The following is a 20355-nucleotide window of genomic DNA, read 5'->3' as shown; positions in this document are numbered from 1 at the left end:
TGTTGCTAAATACGTGCTAAGTGGCGCTCACACTGGTCAAGGATTTTTTCAGCTTCCCCTGCTCTGCCAGGTGCACAAGAAGTTGGGAGGGGGCACAGCCAGGGGGGCTGACCCAAACTGGCCCAAGGGCTATTCCATACCATATGACGTCATGCTCAGTATATAAGCTGGGGGAGGAAGAAGGAAGGGGGGGACATTGGGTATGATGGCGTTTGTCTTCCCAAGTAACCGTTACGCGTGATGGAGCCCTGCTTTCCTGGAGATGGCTGAACACCTGCCTGCCGATGGGAAGCAGTGAATGAATTCCTCGTTTTGCTTTGCTTGTGTGCACAGTTTTTGCTTTGCCTATTTAACTGTTCTAATTTATTTTACTTCAATTATTAAACTGTTCTTATCTCAACCCATGAGTTTTCTCCCTTTTACTTCTGATTTTACTTCTGATTCTCTCCCCCATCCCACTGGCGGGGAGTGAGCGAGCGGCTGCGTGGTGCTTAGTTGCTGGCTGGGGTTAAACCACGACACTATAGTGACAATGAAAGTGACTGAAATACATGCTGAGGCTCTTTGCAAGTAGTATCATGATATACACCATGCTTCTAAGATAGGAGCGATACCCAGTGTATCAACCATACATAAAGAAGACCAGAACCTAATTTTCAATCCTCTTATCTCATCCCCCAGTGTCTCCTTTCTCTTTTATTTTTTATTGGGAGGAGACAGAAGGTTGTCACAACATTTATTTCTATGGCAGCTTCGACTCCCCCACCGGTTTTCTGCTCCGTGCCTGTGACTGACACTTAGTTCTGCCTGAAGGACAAGGACAGGACAGACTTCTGAGTGCCAATCAATGGAGCATGCCACATGCTATAATTGAAAAATACAGTGCTTCTGCAATAAGATGAGGACATCATTTTTAGTGGTAAAGAGAATTAAAGTGAGTAATACATGGCTCGCATTTATTTTTATGGCACTTAACATGGCCAAAAGAAACGAACCTCACCTACAGAATTTGGATCCAAATCTAACTGCCTGTAATTCAGCAATGCTCAGATCAAGGTTAAGCCCCATCTTTTATTTCATCTGCAGAGCATGAGACCTTTTCAGCCTGATCATCCTACTCTGATGTCCTGATGTGCCTTCACCCAAGTTATCTGTTAGCTTGGCACACAAAATGGCATAGCACAGCAAGCCAGTGTTAGTAAATCTGTGAAATTATCCAAATTCACATCCCTAATCTCAGGCCATCTTGTACCATTATGTATTTTCCTTAGGCTCTTCTTCTTTTATGGAACCTTCTCTAGCAAAACAATGCAGGATGTACTTAGGAAAAGCCTATCCTTCCAAATAGCGCATGGTCCCCCACTTCTCTAAAGCGAGCAAAACATGGCTAAACACCTGTAGAGACCTACCTTAGCAGTCTGTGAACCAAGCTAAGGAAAGTTGTCCTTAGGAATCCCACTGCTGATAGGAGAAACAAAAGCATCACAAGGACTTGCCTAAGGTCACAAAGCAAGTAAATAGCAGAACGACACTAAGTACTACTGCTTCTCTTTTTACCTTCCCTTCTGGCAGCGATTTCTAACGGGTGATTTGGGAAGTTATATACCTTTCAAAAGGTAAGTGAATGTATTTAGAAACTCTTCATATGACTGCTCATGGCTATTAATAAATTGATCAAGGATGCTGTTGTTTAACAGTTGTTCTCCCATGATCCACAGCTTGACAGTCGAACAGGTTTATCTGCTTTAGTAGGCTGCCTCTGCAATAGAAAGAAAAGAGCCATATGTATCTGTAGGCAGAAAACAAATTAACTGAAGAGTCCCTAATTCACATAGATGAGCATCAGACTGCCAAATTTTTCTTCTCTCCTTGTGAAGTTCTGATCTTGTCAGTGGGACTTTACACAACATTTCCCCCAAAATTCATGTGGACATAGTAATTTTAAGTGCAAAGGGAGAGACTGTGATCATCTATGCCTGAAATTTATGTCCTTGGGTAATATGGGCCACAGAAGTGCCAGCCCCTCTCAGTGGTGTTCATTCCCCCTTGTTTTAAGTTGTTCCGTCTTAAAACCCCTGCCTTCTTTGCAGAAACAGTGACACCACTCACTAGCATGTTGGATTTAACAACTGGGACACCTGCACATTCAAAACTTGGACTGAATCCATCATTCTGCAGGTGCACTGCTCACTGTACCATCAAAGCCACTAAACCCAGGTTATGAAGGGCATGTTAAATCATGATGAGATGTGTGTGTATGTTGAGACAGCACAGAGGACAGGGAGGGTATGATGGAACTGGGCAGCCACAGGGGAAGGCGAGGACCACTCTCAAGAAGGGAAGAAATGCTGAGAGCTGACGAAACCCCATAGAGGCTTTTCTGGACTTGGAAGTTCCACTTCAGTCACACAGCAACAGCTTTCCAGCTCATCTTCATCACCTTACCAGATTCTAAGGGAAGTAATGGCCCTGAAACAGCTCTCAATGAAGTATGATGAAGTTAACCTTGCCCCTCACTTATAAAAGCTGTGCAAATGCATTTTAACAGCTGTGTGATGCTAAATAGTTAATAATATGACTAATTTTTTATACACATAAGACCAGATTACTAAAAGCAGAAAAACACAGGTGAGGATGTGGACATACATAACTGGCACGTTGTCTCACACAGTGGCAACTTAACTAAAAAATGTAAATGACCTGTTTGCATACATAAATGTGATAAAGATGCAAGCATGCTATACACTAAGTGCTTGATTTTCATGTGTTCCTGTGTTTCTTCTCTTGATTTACCACAGTATTAAGAAGTGTCTGTTGGGAATGAAAGCTTAATTCTTCAGCAAAACTTCAAATCAACTACACTACAGAAAAGCTGCCAACCTGATTTTAAAGTTAAATAAGACCAAACAAGAATTGTTCAGAGCCCAGCAGGAAAACAAAACATGATTTCTAAGGTCAAGCTCTAATCTTATTGGATTGCGATCTTGTAAAGAAGACTTATTGTCTGAAGATATAAAAACACACGCACACCCACGTGACCTAAAGTTTAACTTTTCTAATGTTTTACAAAAAACAAACCAGTATTAATGTCTCTGTGGACTGACCAAGCAGAATATAATTTACTAGACTCTCGGAGTGGTTTATGCAAATTACAGTGGTTTCAGAGGGAAGTAATGCCTTCTATTCCTCATTATTGTTCAGTTATTACAGTCATTATTTGAGGTAAATTTCATTATATGAAAGACTGCAGTGATTTGTGAGGCTAGTGTCAAAGAAAAAAAATATACATATATTTAATCAAGAAAATGGTAATAACAACCTTTTGGTTTTCTTTGGCATCTGGCGCCTAGGATCTCCAAGTCCTTTATAAACACTAATGAAATAAACTTCACAATAGTCCCATGAGGAAAAGCAAACAAATGTTATTTCAAGTAACAGATAAAAAAACTGAGTCACCAAGAGTTTAAATGACTTATAAACAAATCAGAGGAAGGCCGGCAATAAAGCTTAGATTCCTTTACTCTAAAATGCTCTAGGAAGCTAGAAAATTGATAAGCAATTTGGGGGAACAGTTGTATCCTTAACCAAGCCAAATGGCAGCTTTCTCAGTGAATGCCATTCTCTACAGCCACTGGGTCATCAGCCTGAGATTAAGCATCCAGACCAGGTGTTAGCAAAATGCTATAGCTCGATTCTTACTCTGCTGCGCAGCCTCTACTTCCTACAGAACCTGGGAAACTTCACTTCAGATTTTAACATCCTCTACTGGTTAAGCTGTAGAGGAGCAATAGTGCAACAAGACTTTGGACAAACATCAGGTTTTAACTCATTACAGTTAGCTAGGAAATGCAGTGCTGGATTCAACTCGACAGAGTTTTAGCCAAACCGCAATTGCAAAATCCTGAACATTAGCCTCATGAAAAAGCAAGCACTGGATGCTGTTAGAATATAATCTAACATTTAATACCTGAAATCTCCTGACATATGGAGGTTAGGAAGTGATCCCCAAAGATTTTAAACATATATTTCACTGAGCCTATACATTTTCATCTAGTATGCACTTCAATATGTACGCATTGGGAGAAGCATCATCAAAACAGTATTACTTTAAAAAAATAGCAGAGAAAATTCCCTGGATATTCCAAGCATGAGAAAAGATTACTTTCTCAAGAATAACAGCTTTTTTTACCAGAAAATTGACCAAATTTTTACCCAAGTCAAAGCAGTAAATCCAGAGTAGCTCTCCTATAGCCAATATAGTTATTACAGGCTTTAGTATATAGGATCTGCTATCAGCGATGTCAAAGGTACTCACCTTGGCTTAAGAAAATAAAATAACTTGTAATTCATAGGCCACATTTCCTTATTTTTTCTTCTGAAAAAAAAAAAAAAAGAATACATTTTGGAACGTGAGTTCACTAAATTATTCATATTTTAATAAATCCTAAATTGGAAAAGAGGGGAGAAAACCCTATTTGTCATTTTGGCATCCATCCTCCATTGCTTTTTATAAGAGCTTCACAGTTTTGCTTCAAAAATCTAAAGCAAGAAATAAAATGAAAAATGGACTACAGAGGTGATAGTCGAACACAGACCTAATCTTCCCTTGCACAGCTGCGTCTACAGAATCATCTCCTCATGGACAGGAAAAAACAGCTAGGTCCTAATAAAAGCCTAGGTTCTGTCAGAAGAACAGCCATTCATTCAGACAATAGAGAGGAGAGACTGGCAGCTAGAACTATCTGTCCCAGACCCATTTTCAAACATTTTGAAGAACTGCAGGGTGCTATTGCATCACCCTAAATGAAAGCAAGCACAGAGGATGGTATTTGGAGAACATCTACTTTACCTGAAACTGAACATATGGTCAGGATGGATGGTACAATAGAGGTGCTCAGAAACATGTCTCAACCTATCAAGGTTTTTGTATTTTTCATTCCACTTTGGTTTTCTGCTGCTTCCCACCTATTTTATTCCTGAGTCTCTCTTAAAGGAACAACATACTGTGTCAGCTGCAGAGAAGTTTTGTGATGTGAACAGCTGAAACCAGGCTGACCAGAAGACTCTCACCTTTGCTAAAGAGCTAACCAGTAGATTCTACATAAGTAAAAGGCTTCAGCAATCATCCAATTCACAGCCTCAAGGCAAAGACTTCTTTGAACTGTCATGAAAAAAGAAAAAAATGTACAATAATGGATTGGAATCACCAACAATTTATTGGATACAATCACACCTCTATGAATGAAATGACTGCATTGTTCTGCCAGAGAATAACTACTAATGAAATAAAAAACTTATCTTCCTTTCCCAAAAGGCATCAAACTAACTTGGAGGTTTCAGTGAAAGTAAGGCAAGGGTATCTGATCCTTTCCCCATGCTGGCTCTGGATAGTTTTAGAGTCAAATATCAGTAAGTGATGCATTCAAGCAGCGACTATACTTTCTTCTTTTTGTATTCCACTCCTGCTTATGCATCCTAATTACTGTAATGAGGTTTCTTGAGGCGATCATTCATTAAGCTTTGCTGATCATCAGCAGATTGTGCAAAATCAATTTTAGTTCTCAAAATGCAGTCTTCTTCCCAGCAGTTTAAGCCAAACCAGAAATCTCTGCATTGAATCACATGGGCAGGTCAAGTGAGTATTAGCATGATTATAATTACACAGTAATTAGTTCTATTAAACAATAAAAAATGTGGTGGAATATAGGCTTCCTGTTTTATGCTGCATTTTTGAGTGCTTTATTGTGTTTCTTTTATATATAATATAGGCAATGAAAGAAAAATCAAGATTCTAATTTTTTAAATGGAAAGTACAATAAGCTAATCCTCTCTACAAGCTCACTAAAACCTTACATAATTTTATTTTTCCAGGAAATAAAAAAAAACTTCCCTAGTGATTCTGGCATAGGTTAAAGTCAGGTTTCCACACTATGAATTTGCTCTCCCAAAAGTCATTCTGAATAAAAACAGGGATACTCAGAAATGTTTATTTATCCATCACTCATAGGTTCATGGAAAGCATCACTAGATACACCTGTTCTTGAGATTTTATAACCTATGTCTGCACAAATCAGGTTGAACACAAATACATTATTTTTACATCTTATACTCTGTTACCACTGGACAATGCCTAATCTTTTTTCCCTATAGAGGTAGCACAGTAACTACACCTGTCACAACTAACTTTTTTCAAAGGGGTCTTTACTTCAGATCTAACTAACATCTCATAAAAGCAATCCTACACTCTTACAACCCACAATACAGAACTAAGGAACAAGTACTTCTATAACACCTCTCATCCATAAAGGTTTTACGTGTCAGTCTGCAGTAGACACCTTGATTCTGGGGACTCTCTTGGCCTGCTAGTTCAGCAACATAAAAGCTGTCACTAGTGATGGGGCGGGCTGCTAAAGGCAATGCAGAAATGATCTCTGTGGGTTGACTGCTCATATAGTTAGGCAATGTTGCAGGAGTATAGGCAAGTCTTAAGTGTGCAGCAAGTTGTTAAGGGACCAAGTACAGAACCTGAGCTGGTTACTGCCTCCTAAGGACGATGAGAAAGCACACTGTGATTCAGGACATTAGTTTCCTCTCCAGCCTGTTCCAGAAGGTACATAACAGCATGCTGTTTCTTACAGAAAAACATACCATCCCAATCTGCCCTCTAGACAGCAGTACCGTAGAAGTCACCCCATGTAATATATGTACCCATATATTTGTGTAAAGCTTGCTCAAGGAAGCTGGTTTAATTACACACAAAATGAGTGATCTAGGTCCTATCAACTAAAGTAAACACATTCTGAAGAGCAGGGATAAGTACTTTTGGAGGAAAAGCATCTGATTTCCACTCCTTGCTGTCTTACTACTGTTTACCACATTAGTGAGTCAAGGAGGCTCTACAGGAGTATGGATTTGCTACAATAGAATCACAGAATCATAGAATCATTAAGGTTGGAAAGGACCTCTGAGATCATCGAGTCCAACCTGTTAACCTGACTGCCTGGTCCACCTCTAAACCATGTCCTCAAGCACCACATCCACACATTTTTTGACTACTTCCAGGAACTGTGATTGTACCACTTCCCTGGGCAGTCTGTTCCAATGCCTAACCACTCTTTCCATGAAGAAATTTTTCCCAATATCTAATCTAAATCTCCCCTGGCACAACTTGAGCCCATTTCCTCTTGTCTTATCACTTGTTACTAGGGAGAAGAGACTGACCCCCACCTCACTGCAACCTCCTTTCAGGTAGTTGTAGAGAGCAATAAGGTCTCCCCTCAGCCTCCTCTTCTCCAGACTCAACAACCCCAGTTCCCTCAGCCGCTCCTTGTAAGACTTGTGCTCTAGACCCTTCACCAGCTTCGTTGCCCTTCTTTGGACATGCTCCAGCACCTCAATGTCCTTCTTGTAGTGAGGGGCCCAAAACTGAACACAGTATTTGAGGTGTGGCCTCACCAGTGCCGAGTACAGGGGCACTGTCACCTCCCTGGTCCTGCTGGCCACACTATTCCTGATACAAGCCAGGATGCCCTTGGCCCTCTTGGCCACCTCAGCACACTGCTGGCTCACGTTCAGCTGGCTGCCAACCAACACCCCCAGGTCCTTTTCTGCTGGGCAGCTCTCCAGCCACTCTATATTATGACAGCAATAAAGAATGAGGTAGCACCTTTGCAAAAGGAATAAGCTTGTATCAGACAACTGCAGTCAGAACCAATTTAAGTGCTGGCTACTCCCAAAAAGGCCACTACCACCTTCTTTCCCTCTTCACCCCTTGGCTTTTCATTCCAGCCCATCTCTTGGCCAGACAAAGTAAACTACCAATATAAAACATGAAACTAAGCTAAGCAAATACGCATGTCCTGTTTTAAACACACATTTTCTGATCTGCCTTACAGCCATACAATCGTGAGTGCCTGCACAAGGGGACAGTGGGAATAGGCAGTGGGAGCAAGGGACGGATGCAGGATTGCCCCTTTTGGCAGCCTGTCACAGCTGTTTAGGCAACCGTGAAAGCACGGTGTCATCAGAAACACCACTCACAAATGGCCCAGAAAGCCATGCTTCTTCCATGCTAGTAAAACCAAATGTTACCTGGGTACTTATACCTGCACTACCACTAGAGCTGAAGCCTGGAGTGCAGATCATCAGCCCCCATGGAGCAGAGAGGCACGCAAAGCTGGAACTCAAGCCTGTCCTTAATAAATGTTTGTTGTTAGCTATGGACTGTGGTCATTATCTTAACAAACATCCCAGGATGGCACTTGTAAAGTGGGCCAAGTGAAAGGAGTGATTCTGGGAATTCCTGTCCTGAGAAAGACATAAAACATTTTCAGTGGGGCAGCACAGGAAGGTTACCCGCTTTCCAGAAGGCAGTCAACTGTTTCCTTCTTGTCTAGACATCTGCAAAGCTACAGTTGCAAACGAAAGCCCTCCCTGCTGTACTGTCCTGCCCTACTTTTCTCCCTCCTCCTTCCTGCTACTCACCACCTGCAGGGAGGCAGCACTCCTGGAGCAAACCCAACAGCAGCAAGCTCTGGCCACAAGCAGGTGCAGGTCAACTGAACTATGGGACCAAACTAAAAGAAAAGGTTTCAATTACAAAGGACAAAAACTTTCAGATGAGGTTCCTTGCAGCATCTCTCAATTCAATGTGATCTGCAACAGCTAATCCTGTTGAAATCAACTGGATGTTTGCCACTGCCTTCAGCAGGAGGCCTTAAGGGCACACACTTAATGCATCAGCAATTTGTGTGGATGGGAGCTGCATCTGCTTGCCTAAGCGCATTACTGAGCCTCAGAGCTGACCTCTGCAATGGTCAAAAACATGTGGCTCTCATGCCCAGCTCGTATGAGCTTTTAAGGGATATATCTAAAGGCTTTAATTGCAAGCAAGCACATTGATCCTGTTTGATTTTGGTGCTATTATGCCAGTCCCGTACATGATCAGAAGCTTTTTTAAATGAATTTCCAATGGCTTCAAGAGTGCTGCTCCCTTTAAAGACGACCTGGAGGCCTACAACAAGAGTAACCTTTCCTATGCACCAAGCACTTCTCCAAGATGCGGTAGCCACTGTCCCCTGGAGTGCAATCACCCTGGATTTGACAGTCAAAGCACAGCTGGATTCAATCAGTTATTTTAGATCAGGCCGCCAAATGAAGCCCTGTCCCTCACATGTTAAATACTGTTTACTGATGTTTTAGATGAGACAGAAAATTGAAGACTGTAGAACGCTGGACTCCCTGTGCCATTTTTTCACAGGTTTCAGCCCCTGGGTCCTGGCTAAACATCCAGAATATTTGCATTCTGGCTGGCTAACCCTACATAAACGAGTAAGGTGGCCCTCCCTTTCCCTTCTGAGCTGGAGTGCATTACTGCAACCCATGGGGAGCCAGCTATGTTCCAGCTCAGAGATGACTGCGTTTCACGCTGAAAAGCCTGGAAATATCTCAATGCAATTTGGAATTATTTGGGATGAAGATGTAAACCACATATTATTTTAAGTAATTAACTGCAGAAGAAGAAAATCAAGTGAAACAAAGCATTTCCATAACAGTGAGCAATCTGCTGAAAACATAATACCTATGTCAATGTTATTAAAATAGAAATTGTGAAGGAAAAGTCTATTTATTCATTTTTGCATGGGTTCTCTGCCAAATAAATTCAAGATGCAAATCCTAGATATTCTTGCTATGACCTGGACAGTTCTGAACATGACTTTCCTGCCTTGTAGATATAATATTCTGAAGCTACTTGCTGCAGCTCCTCCAAAGCAGTTTGTCACTGACAGTTATAGAAGACCAGCTTGGATAGACCATGTTCTCATCCAAAACTGACATGCTGTTGCCAACAAACTTTAAATTCTCCATCTTCTCAGCCACAGTAATTGGAAAAAGAATTTCTAAAGATAAGGCATGTCAACTGGCAGGAAGAGAATAAAATGAATGTAAAATATTAAATGAGACACAATTGGGGGTTGGATTTTCCGCTTTAACATTTGTACCTCTTTTGCCACTAGGTCTTTGATCACAAACCCAAACAAGGGTCAGAATATGTCAAGCACTTGGATAAGAAGTTGTCAAATATCATCTAGGCACTACTGAAAATAGAAATAAATGTGATCTGAAAGCCCTTAAGTTTGGAGTAAGTTAAGTTCTTCAGCATTCAACTCTGCAGTACAGTCTACTTTCATCTTTGTTTCAGAAGTAATAGGCCCATATGGATGCTACAGGGCACAGTGCCTTAGAGCTGCTGTATTTCAGATGAGAAACGTCACCACATCCTATCTGCATTACAGTTACTCAACGTCTCAAGACAACTTTCGCAAACATTCGGTATGTTTGCTTTGCTGTACTAATGAAATACCATTTCAAGCTCTTTCTACTTCTATTCTCACAGCAGTTTCAAATGGGAGATGAGGTATTTCTAAAATATTGTGCAGCAGATGTAACTCAGGAGTGGGTGAAGTAGGGCCAGGAAAACAAAAGCAGGGAGCTGTGAAGAGTGAGTTGTTTTCCAGGTTTTTCTGTTTATTTGGTGTGCTATGTTATGCAAGTGGCTCATCCTCTGTGCCTCAGCACTGCTAGCTGTTGAAATGATATGTTCCCAAAGGACTTCCCAAAGTATAATTATTTTTTGTTGGAGAAAAGTGCTGTGAAACCAATGAAAAATGCCACAGAAGGGTACGAAGTCTTTTAAGGTCTGATCAAAAGGCCACTGAAATAGAAAAAAAATACATTCCTAATTACTTCAGTGGATTTTTGAATTGGACCTTTAGTCACTGGGTTGCATGCATTTGTCATTTCCTTTGCTGTGTTTCAATGTCACTACCTACTTGCAGCGGAGCATCCCCAGGGAAAGCAGTAGTACACCAATCAGCAGGAGTTGTTTTCTTTTACTAGCTATTGAAATTATTTTTTCTTAGAACTCAAAATTACTTTAGATTACATTTTTATATTCCAATAGCACTGAAAATTTAAAAAAAAGATCATAAGCTTGACAGGTTTAGCAGTGTAAAAAATTAAACTATAAAGGAGTGTACGCTGCAGACATTTACAATCTAAGTAACAGACATCTAGTGTCACTCTGGTCTGGTTCTACTGCAAAGAGTTAAAGCTTCTGGAAGCTGGTGGGTTTCTTGTTGTGCCATCTGAAGACAAGAGAGGAAAGAAAAAAAACCAGTCACAGTCAGTTAGCCACAGTAGACCGAGTTCTCAGGATCACATCTGCAAATTAAGCAGATAGATTCCCCTCCATCAGGCTGTCTCTCCATGCCACAAGCCCCCTGTGCTGTCAGAGAAGATTCCTCAAAGTGCTCACATTTGAATCCCAATTACATAGAAAGATTCCAGAGGACGCAAAAAAACCCTATCAGCCAGGTACGTCCAACTTATTGTTTTGGCCAAAGCAAATTTGGTTGATACACTTAGTGAATGTTTTGAGAAATACTATATAAAGATTTCTTTCCTTAAGCCTGTTTATGGAGAACTTCAAAGCTCTGTGGCTGTCTGGATATGATTTTGATTGTGAAGAATTTGGGAACAGCACTTGCTTTTCAGGGGTATGCTTTGTCGTTTTGCAAAGGGAGAGGCTGCAGATCAGTCAGAGAAAAAAAAAAACAATATACAATATTGCAAAATACATTTAATTCTACCGTAGATATCTGTGCTCATGCCAAGTTAAAAATAACTGCAAACTAATGGCAGAATTTAATGGTCAGCAATGAGTGTTTACCAACTAAGACTCCATACTGTCCTGCAATCCATTCTCTGTGTCCAATCAGTGCTGTTCAAATACCTTATCTTTGTGTAAATGAAAGGTGCTTTGGGTTTGCTACAGTTCACAAGATCAAATCATTCATTATTTGGTAGCATTCAAATTACTGTGAAATTATTATGAATATGGTATTTTTTAATGTTGACAAATGTTAATATGAAACGTCACACTAAACAACAGTACTGATTATTCATTGTTCTCCTGTTTAAAATGTTTTTGTTGCCTAATCAGGTAACAGGCACAGCACATAGGTGAACAATTACTACACAGGGTCAAAGAGAACAATAAGTAGTAAACACAGTTTGGAAGTGACTCATTGCCTAAACATAGTAATCTAGTGACATTTCATAAACCCTAAATTTATTAGGACCTAGGACACAGGACCTTTGGGAGGTGCTGCCTTTGTTTGCTGCCTTCCATAGCAGAAGCTAGAAGACAAGAACATCCAAAGGCATATGAAATGTCACTTGATGTTTAGGCACCTGAATCCTACCCCTTGTTTTTAAAACACATTCAACCTATACTTCTCAGTGAATGTTTAATATAGTTTCTGAAATAATACACCACGTACAAAATTGTAACTATGTCCATCTATTTCCATATTAAGCACACTTCAGATTACATTAGCTAGTGCTTTTTAAAAGCACCTGCTCTCTTCATTTGATCCTTCTGTAAATAAATCTCCAAATGAATCTACCTAAACCTGAGTTCCTTGTAATCTCTTCTTGCCATACAAACAACTATTAACTGAAAAAAAACAGCTTAAAATCATAAGTTTGATTTTAAAATAAAATAGGAGAGAATATTAGTTTTCTTCTGTTAGCTTATCTTCTAGCTCAGATCTCTACAGTTCACTTCTCAAACACAGGGGTTATAAAAGTAATGCTGAGATTCTCACTTGGTTGTATAATCCTCGGAGCTTGATCTTTTATAAAAATACCAAATATGATGAAGCATGACTCAAGACACCATAATCAATAATTGTTTATGTAACTCCACCCTTCTTTATTTATCCACCTTTACTTCTCATAGTGTCTTTTCCCCTCGATCTTGTGCTGCACCACAACAAAGGCATTTGTCTGTTTCCCTCCACACTGGCACTAATGCTAATCCGACTCCACAGTGACATGGTTTTGAGCATAAAGCCACAAAAAAAAGCTTTAAACTTTTTGGTTATAAGGTTAGATTTCTACCTTTTGTGCTCCCTGAAGCTGCTCAGGGTCAGATGAGCACTGGCCCAAAGGAATCAGTGGTGTTGGAAGGTTAGAGATTGAGGTCAGCATAGCCAAAGATCAACCACGCTGTATTAACAGACCATAATTAGCATGAAACAACTGGAAAGCCAAAGCAATTCCAGCAAGTGCCTAAGGAGTAACTTCTGTCAGAGAATCTAGGATAAATATTCTCTCTGTTACTTACTGAACTGCTTGCTTATGTAAAGTTCAAGAAATATTAAGGGATGACAAGGAGGATGTGTGTTTAAGTATGTTTATTTAACCAGTAAGTTCTGTGTGTCTATCAGTCTCACTTTCAGTCATTTTCATTGGTCTTTTCTCCCCTCTATATCTGCAACAGCCTCTTCAGACAGTATACTCTTCAGAATTGAGTACTGCTCAACATTTGGGAAATAGTTTGTGACATTGTGGACACTAATAATTGTCATGTTTGGAGATTCTTGAAGTAAATGTAAGAATGTAAGATGAATGCCAACATTTCAATTAAATTGTTCGCCATTTTTAATACTCTCGTTAGACTTCAAATATAAAGCAGCAGCCAAATGCAGAACACTAATGTTACAAAATACAGAACACTAACTCACAGATGTGTTCGTGATGCCAATCTCCAGTATGGAAGACATACTACTTTTCTAAAGATCCTGTAAAAACAAAGAAGCTAAGTAACCACGCAATATGAAAGAATAGTAAACCCAACTTAGTGCAAGCTCCTCTAACACCATCATTTTTGAATAGCTGTAAGAAACAAGCAGCAGAGATTCCTGTTTAACCTATCACCTGAAGGTAAATAACTTGGCAAATCTTTCTTCATGCAAATAATAAGAACAAAACCTGCTGTGTATACTGACATGCTCAGGACAGGGTTCATTAATTTAATTAACTCGTAACTGAACTTCACCTACAGTGCAGTACTTCTGAAAAGGAACCTAAATGTAGAAAAAACTACCACTTTCAGGGCAGAGGCATTACGACTGGCTACACAGTGAACAGAATTTGACCATGATATTTGGATGATTCCACAATGTGCAAAAAGATAAGACAGCTATTCCATGGATTATTTTTAAAACAGACTCAGTAGTGGCTATGCCTACTCTGTCCATGTGCTCTGGCCTAAGCACATCTGACCAAGCTCACCTACCTCTGAAAGCTTTTAATGGCAGATCCATATTTTAGCACAGCGGTTTGCATACCAGAAAGTGGAGCGGGCAGGCAGTACAGGAATGTGGTACAACAGTTCCTACTGTGCGTGAGAACATGCACTGATGGCAATTTGATGTAGTCAGTATCATCAGTTCCCATGATTTTACAGTGACTCTCACTGTACACTATGTTGTTCCGGAGTCCCTAGGTATTGATGTCACCTAACTAGAAGATACCGATCCTTCCTTAAAAAAGAAACCCTATGTGTCTGGTTTTGTTACAGCAAAACAAAAAGCAGGAGCAAGGAAAATATGAATCCTAAAGATTTCAAAACAAGGAATTATATTTTAAAGTGCAGAGGGTTTGGGGTTTTTTTTAATATTGTATTTAAAAGCTACTTTGTACCTTTAAATTCTGGGGATTTGGCAAAGGCTGGGACAGAGAACTTGGACATTTACTAAAAGGCACAACTCTGCTGTCACCAAAGGACAGTGCCAATGAACTGGGCAGTTGTGTCTCTCTCTGGTGTCTGTGCTCTCCAAAGCTCTTTCAGTGTTATTATTCAGGCTGACTACATAAACTCTTTTAGATTTTTGAACAAACAGGTAAAAAAAGTAAAAGATACCCCTTGAAACCTACTCATGAAACCATGAGCAAACAGCAAACATCAAAGATAAAGAATTTGATCACACTATGAGAACACCTGGCAGCGAGACTCCCAAGCCACAAAGTTACCCCAAGGAGGCTGTTCAGCACAAGTATGCAACATTCACCCCGGCACTAACAGCTTCTACCTCTGCCACTTCAGCGATACCTACGTGGTTAGAAATACAGCTGGCATCGACTGCTCCTAAATGTCTTCAACAAATCTTGATGTTTTCATTGTAAACCTGCAAAATGTTCAACTGAAGTTTGCGCTCAGCTACGTACACACTTACTTCAGCTCACTGACTAAGGACCACGACGGCACGTTCCCGGCCAGAGGCCGGGCTCAGGGGCCTGGATGGGAGGGGAGCTCCCCACTCTCCCCACAAGCGGGGCGCCGGTCTCGGGGAGCAGGCGAGCCCCTCAGGCAGGCGGCCCGAGGGACGGAGCGAGGCGCAGGCAGCTGGCCGCCCCCCGGCAGGCCCCCAGGGGCCGGGGCCCTGCGACCTGCGCCCCTTCTCCGCAGATCCCGCGCTGCCTGCTGAGGCGGCCTGCGGCACCCGAGAGGCTCCAGCGCAACAGCCCGGCACCCCCGGCAGCCTTGTGGCGAGAAACGGGCAGGAAACAGCCCGCCTCGTGTCATCCCCGGCTCTGATCCCCCCTCTGCCGGGTGCCTCGGCGCCGAATCCCACCGCCAGTAGACCCGCCCGCTGGCGGCCCCGGCCCTGTGGCCCCACTCACCCGCCGCCTGCCCGCTAACCCCTCCAGTCCCGCTTCCTCACGCTCGGGGACAAGCCGAGCGGCGGCCAGGCAGCTCCGCGCCGCGCTGGGCCAGGCCGGGCCGAGGAGCCAAGCGAGAACTACCGGCCCCAGCAGGCCGCGGGGCTGCCGTTTCCATGGGAGCGGCCGGGCCTGGAGCGGGGAGGTGGCCCCAGCGCAGAGCGGCGGGAGGCGGCCCCGGGACCACGCGCACAAATGCTCGGGTTTTACGTGCTAGCAGGCCGCTGTTTGTATAAAATCCCGGGGAACTGGTACACGGCTCTTGCTTGATTCATGGCCTGAGTTGCAGCAAAGGGTCTCTTTTTGGGTCTCAAAGTGTGAACTGAAATGCAACTTTAATACGATTTATTCAAGTACTGTTAAACAACTCTCATAGGGTCTAAAGCATGTTTCATCCGTTTCTTTTTTGTTTTTTTTCTCAGATATTGACCACACTATGGCCCAGTCAGCAGATGAAATGTCGCTGCAGGTGGTATCAGCTGTCAGTAATTCGTCCTTGCTTCAGCCGGGCTTCTCCCTCCTGAATTTTGATGGGCATGTTTTCTTTTTTGGGCAGAAAGGATGGCCAAAGAGATCCTGTCCCACTGGTGTTTTCCTCCTCGATATAAAGCAGAATGAGCTCAAAATGAAACCTGCCGCCTTCTCTAAAGACTCCTGTTACCTCCCCCCTCTCCGCTACCCTGCTCTTTGCACGCTTAGAGGCAATGCAGAGTCTGATGAGTACCAGTATATCATCCATGGTGGGAAAACACCTAACAATGACCTTTCTGATAAGATTTACATTATGACCCTGGTAAGCAAAAATAGCAAGAAAACCACATTCCAATGCATTGAGAAAGACCTGGGTGGAGATGTCCCTGAAGCTAGATATGGGCATACAATTAATGTAGTTCATAGCCGGGGAAAAAGCATGAGCGTTATATTTGGGGGGAGATCATATACTCCTCTTGCACAAAGAACCACTGAAAAATGGAACAGCGTAGTTGACTGTTTGCCATCTGTGTTTCTCATTGATTTTGAGTTTGGATGCTGTACATCATACATACTTCCAGAGCTTCAAGATGGACTTTCTTTCCACGTTTCAGTTGCCAGAAATGATACAATCTACATTTTGGGAGGCCATTCACTTCAAAATAACACCAGATCCCCCAACTTGTACAAGCTAAAAGTTGATCTCCCACTGGGCAGCCCAGCCGTGACCTGCAGCATCTTGCCAGGGGGGATATCTGTGTCAAGTGCTATAGTGACTCAAACTGGTGATACCGAATTTGTCCTTGTTGGGGGCTACCAGTCTGACAACCAGAAACGGTTGGTGTGTAACACCATAGTTCTGGAAGATAATAACATAGAGATTGTTGAAAGGGCAAGCCCAGACTGGACACCAGATATTAAACACTGCAGGATGTGGTTTGGCTGTGATATGGGCAAAGGATCCGTATTGCTGGGCATTCCAGGGGCCAACAAACAGTTAATCTCAGATGCAAACTACTTCTACATTTTGAGATGCAAAGGAGCAGAAGAGGACAAGGAGGAAGAACTGACAGCACAAATTTGCAGTCAGACATCAGCTGAAGACCCTGGAGACTCCACTCCATTTGAAGATTCGGAAGAGTTTTGTTTTAGCGCTGAAGCCAATAGCTTTGATGTTGATGATACTGACACTTACAATGAAGACGATGAAGAAGATGAATCAGAAACGGGCTACTGGATCACCTGCTCTCCCAGTTGCAATATTGATATTAACACCTGGGTCCCTTTCTATTCGACAGAACTCAACAAGCCTGCAATGATCCTGTGTTCCAGCGGGGCCGGCCACTGGGTCCACGCGCAATGTATGGATCTCTCAGAGAGCATGCTCCTACATCTCTCAGAAGCAAATGTCAAGTACTTCTGCAACGAGCATGTTGACCTTAATAAAGGGCTACAAACTCCCAAAAAGCTGGTGCACCTGAAAAAGCAACCCATGAAACCATTGCGCAAAAAGACGACCATGAAGTTAACAACGCCCGTGAAAAAGTCCTTTCTTCGGAGATTGTTTGAATAGATTTACACTACTGATTTGTGTTCACCTGGCAGGAAGTGAAATCACAGTCAAAGACAACTAGTAATGGTTGAAGCAGAATGGGTTATTGACGCTCAAAGAGACCTTTTTATTTAATTGATTTCAATTATCTCAATATTTCAGTTACATTTCAAAGCTCATGAATTTATTTTGTCTCTTATGTGTATTTTTGTAATATCCAGATAGGAACCCCATCATAGAGGGCATTGTGCAAACACACAGACAGATACTGGTAACTTTGTGCTGTATTTTATGTTATAACTTACTACCCAATTATCCCCAGTGAGTTTAATGGAACTGCCAGTAGTATAAGACATTATTCCATGTATTCAGCGGTGTTAGCGTCTGTCCATAAAGAACATTATATTACCCATTTTAATTTTTTATCTTAGTGAGTAGTTCTAGAAATATTTGGCCTAATTTATAACTGCATTACTCCAATTTTATATTGTAATGAAATAAAATTAGACTAATTACTCTGGTTTTAAACTAAAGTAGTGGCTTAAGTCCCTTGTGTCAGAAATAATGAAATATTCAAACACTGCAGGTCAGTTTTCTTCAGGGACTTCCATTATGGAAAGCTTAAATATGGAGCATTTAATTCTGGATAATTAATTTTTTATTTTGAGAGGTACTGAATGATTATATGTCAGTTCTGGCTACAGCTGTGGAATATCATCTCACAGTAAAAATCAAATTGCTTTGTTAAACCACTGTGCTCAACAACTGCTTTGTGTTTGTGTTTTTAAAAATCTAGTAAGCTAATAAAATTTATAATAAAAATGACTGCATTTTTTTCACCTACTCATGGGGTAAATCAAACACTGTAAATCTCAAAGTCTATGAAAGGACAGCATGTGTGCTTGGGAGGTCCATCTGAAGTCTGATAAGGGGTCTAGCTTCACAGCCGCCCCATGCTGTGAGCTCCCATTGACTTCAGAAGTTCCTTCTGATGAGCAGGACTTTTATCATTTACTCCAGGTCCTCCACTACACATTTCTTTCTCTGCTCTCCCAGGGTGACTGTGTAGAGTGTGAAAGCTTAAAAGTGCAAGCTGTAGCTCACAGTGACTCATTGAGCCAGTGGAGCATTGTGAGGGTGGAAACAAATGCGCCAAGCCCAAGGAGAAGATTGGATTCAGATTGAAAAGGACATTATCAAGGTTGAATAGCCCAAGAGTTTACTAACTTTTTTGTGGATTCTTTTATTGGCTATTTGTAAAGCCTCATCATTCTTGACTTTATTTTTTATTTTTATTACTGCTCCAAACATCTTTTCAAAAAATCAATGCCATCAGCTCAACGTTTGCGAGCGAACAATAATAGCCCAGTACTCACAGTCCAGCTCTCATGCTGGACCCCTGAATAAAAAAGAAAAACAGGAGCAGCTGTCAGCCATTTGATCACGATGTGCAGACCCTGAGCAGCCACTCCTTTACAACGCAGCACGTGTAGCACATTATTCCTGTCAACAGAGATGTGTATGCACAGTACTCCCCTTAAAACCTTCACAACTCAAGTCAACAGCAGAGGAAAGTAAAGGGCAACCATACAAAGCTTCCAAGCTTTTCATGTGCTGAGGGAGGTTACAGTTTGGGTAGAGCTTGTAAATGGGAAGTATATCACTCTGACTCCCCTCTCACCAGTTTGATATTGGTATAAATTCATAGATTTCAATGCCAGCTTCCTGTTTCCTTTGTCATGCTACTTTACCTAAGCTCAGAGTATATAGTGCTATATGTTTTTCCGAGGAATAAATTAATATCAGGCCCATGTAAAGTCCCTTCACGCTGGTGAAATTCAATAGTCAACACCCCCTTTTGTAGATTAGTCATAGGTCTTACTCAGCTGAATTGTCATTACATTCATCATGCATCATCATTATCATTACACATCATTCATCATTACATTGTCATACATTCATCATGCACTCTTCATAGACTTCATTTACATCAACCAAAAAAAATCCACACCAAAATTAAAGCGACATCATCACAACACAGACAAAGAGGGACAACATACTCACACAACAAAAATTCACCTCTCATCCCTTCACCATTTTACAACAACAAAAGACTCCCCACAATTATTGAACTCCCTGGCAATGTCCAGTCCGAGTTTTTGCCTGTTACCTCTCCATGTTACTGTCATTATCTCAAATTCCTCAGAACCCACATTGTGTGACAAATTTGTCTGCTAGTGCAGACAAATAAAAGAATGAAAAAACATTTTCCAAAGGGAAAGCTCGACACTGGCCTAGCAGAAGTGATGAAGAGAAAGCCCGGTGGTTCAGGCACTGGTGATGTGGTTGCAGTATGTTGGGAGCATCTCTTGAGTTTCCAGAACACACTCCTGCAGCTGCAGTGACTCCCTGAGCCCCTAGGAGTCGAGAGCAGGTACGCTTAGCATGTGGCAAGTACAAGCACACGTTGCGGCCCCTTCCAATTTTTACCTGAACTGTTGTTCTTTACTTTAAGGCTGTGGCTATGAAAAAAGGAATTCACAGTCAGACTTTACAATATTCCTCATCAGGCCCATAATGTTAGTATATTCTATGTTTGAGATGTGCTTTTTTTAAATGTATGGTTTATTTGAGTAGGAGGGGGAAATTGCTTGGTCAAACCATGTCCCAGCCTCACAGTGAAGGGCAGTACAAGCAGCATTAAATCACAGCTCAGAGACTGTAGTCATTGCAGGAAGAGGAAGTAAAAGTAAAATATA

At 41.6% G+C, this 20355-nt stretch overlaps 2 protein-coding genes across 7 annotated transcripts in view; one reads left to right on the top strand and one right to left on the bottom strand.

Annotated features, from left to right (window-relative positions):
* IFTAP (intraflagellar transport associated protein) overlaps positions 1–15682 on the bottom strand; it is a 65948-nt gene extending 50266 nt beyond the window's left edge. For all 6 annotated transcript variants that reach the window (XR_015701889.1, XR_015701888.1, XM_087745980.1 and 3 more), the window contains exons 1-5: positions 15535–15682; positions 14967–15038; positions 5071–5161; positions 4316–4375; positions 1607–1759 (exon numbers count right to left, since the gene is read on the bottom strand). Coding sequence is in view for 4 of the 6 variants with exons in the window: in XM_087745980.1 (XP_087602106.1) it covers positions 1607–1709 (103 nt within the window). In the remaining 2 variants the exon portion in view is untranslated. The remainder of the gene's footprint in view (positions 1–1606; positions 1760–4315; positions 4376–5070; positions 5162–14966; positions 15039–15534) is intronic.
* Positions 15683–16009: 327 nt separating this feature from the next.
* RAG2 (recombination activating 2) lies at positions 16010–17617 on the top strand. Its single transcript, XM_009461627.2, has one exon. It carries the CDS (start codon positions 16010–16012, stop codon positions 17615–17617), a length of 1608 nt encoding a protein of 535 aa, XP_009459902.1.
* Positions 17618–20355: the final 2738 nt, after the last annotated feature.

This window comes from Nipponia nippon, unplaced genomic scaffold (genome assembly GCF_047370975.1).
Source record: "Nipponia nippon isolate SJK-2023a ecotype South Korea unplaced genomic scaffold, ASM4737097v1 scaffold_10, whole genome shotgun sequence".
NCBI lineage: Eukaryota > Metazoa > Chordata > Aves > Pelecaniformes > Threskiornithidae > Nipponia > Nipponia nippon.
The sequence above is the reverse complement of the archived record's forward strand: the minus strand, read 5'-3'. Positions and strand labels throughout refer to the sequence as shown.

Bases quoted from the DNA above. Each gene is read 5' to 3' on its own strand.
- RAG2 (XM_009461627.2), top strand. From the start codon at position 16,010: ATGGCCCAGTCAGCAGATGAAATGTCGCTGCAGGTGGTATCAGCTGTC.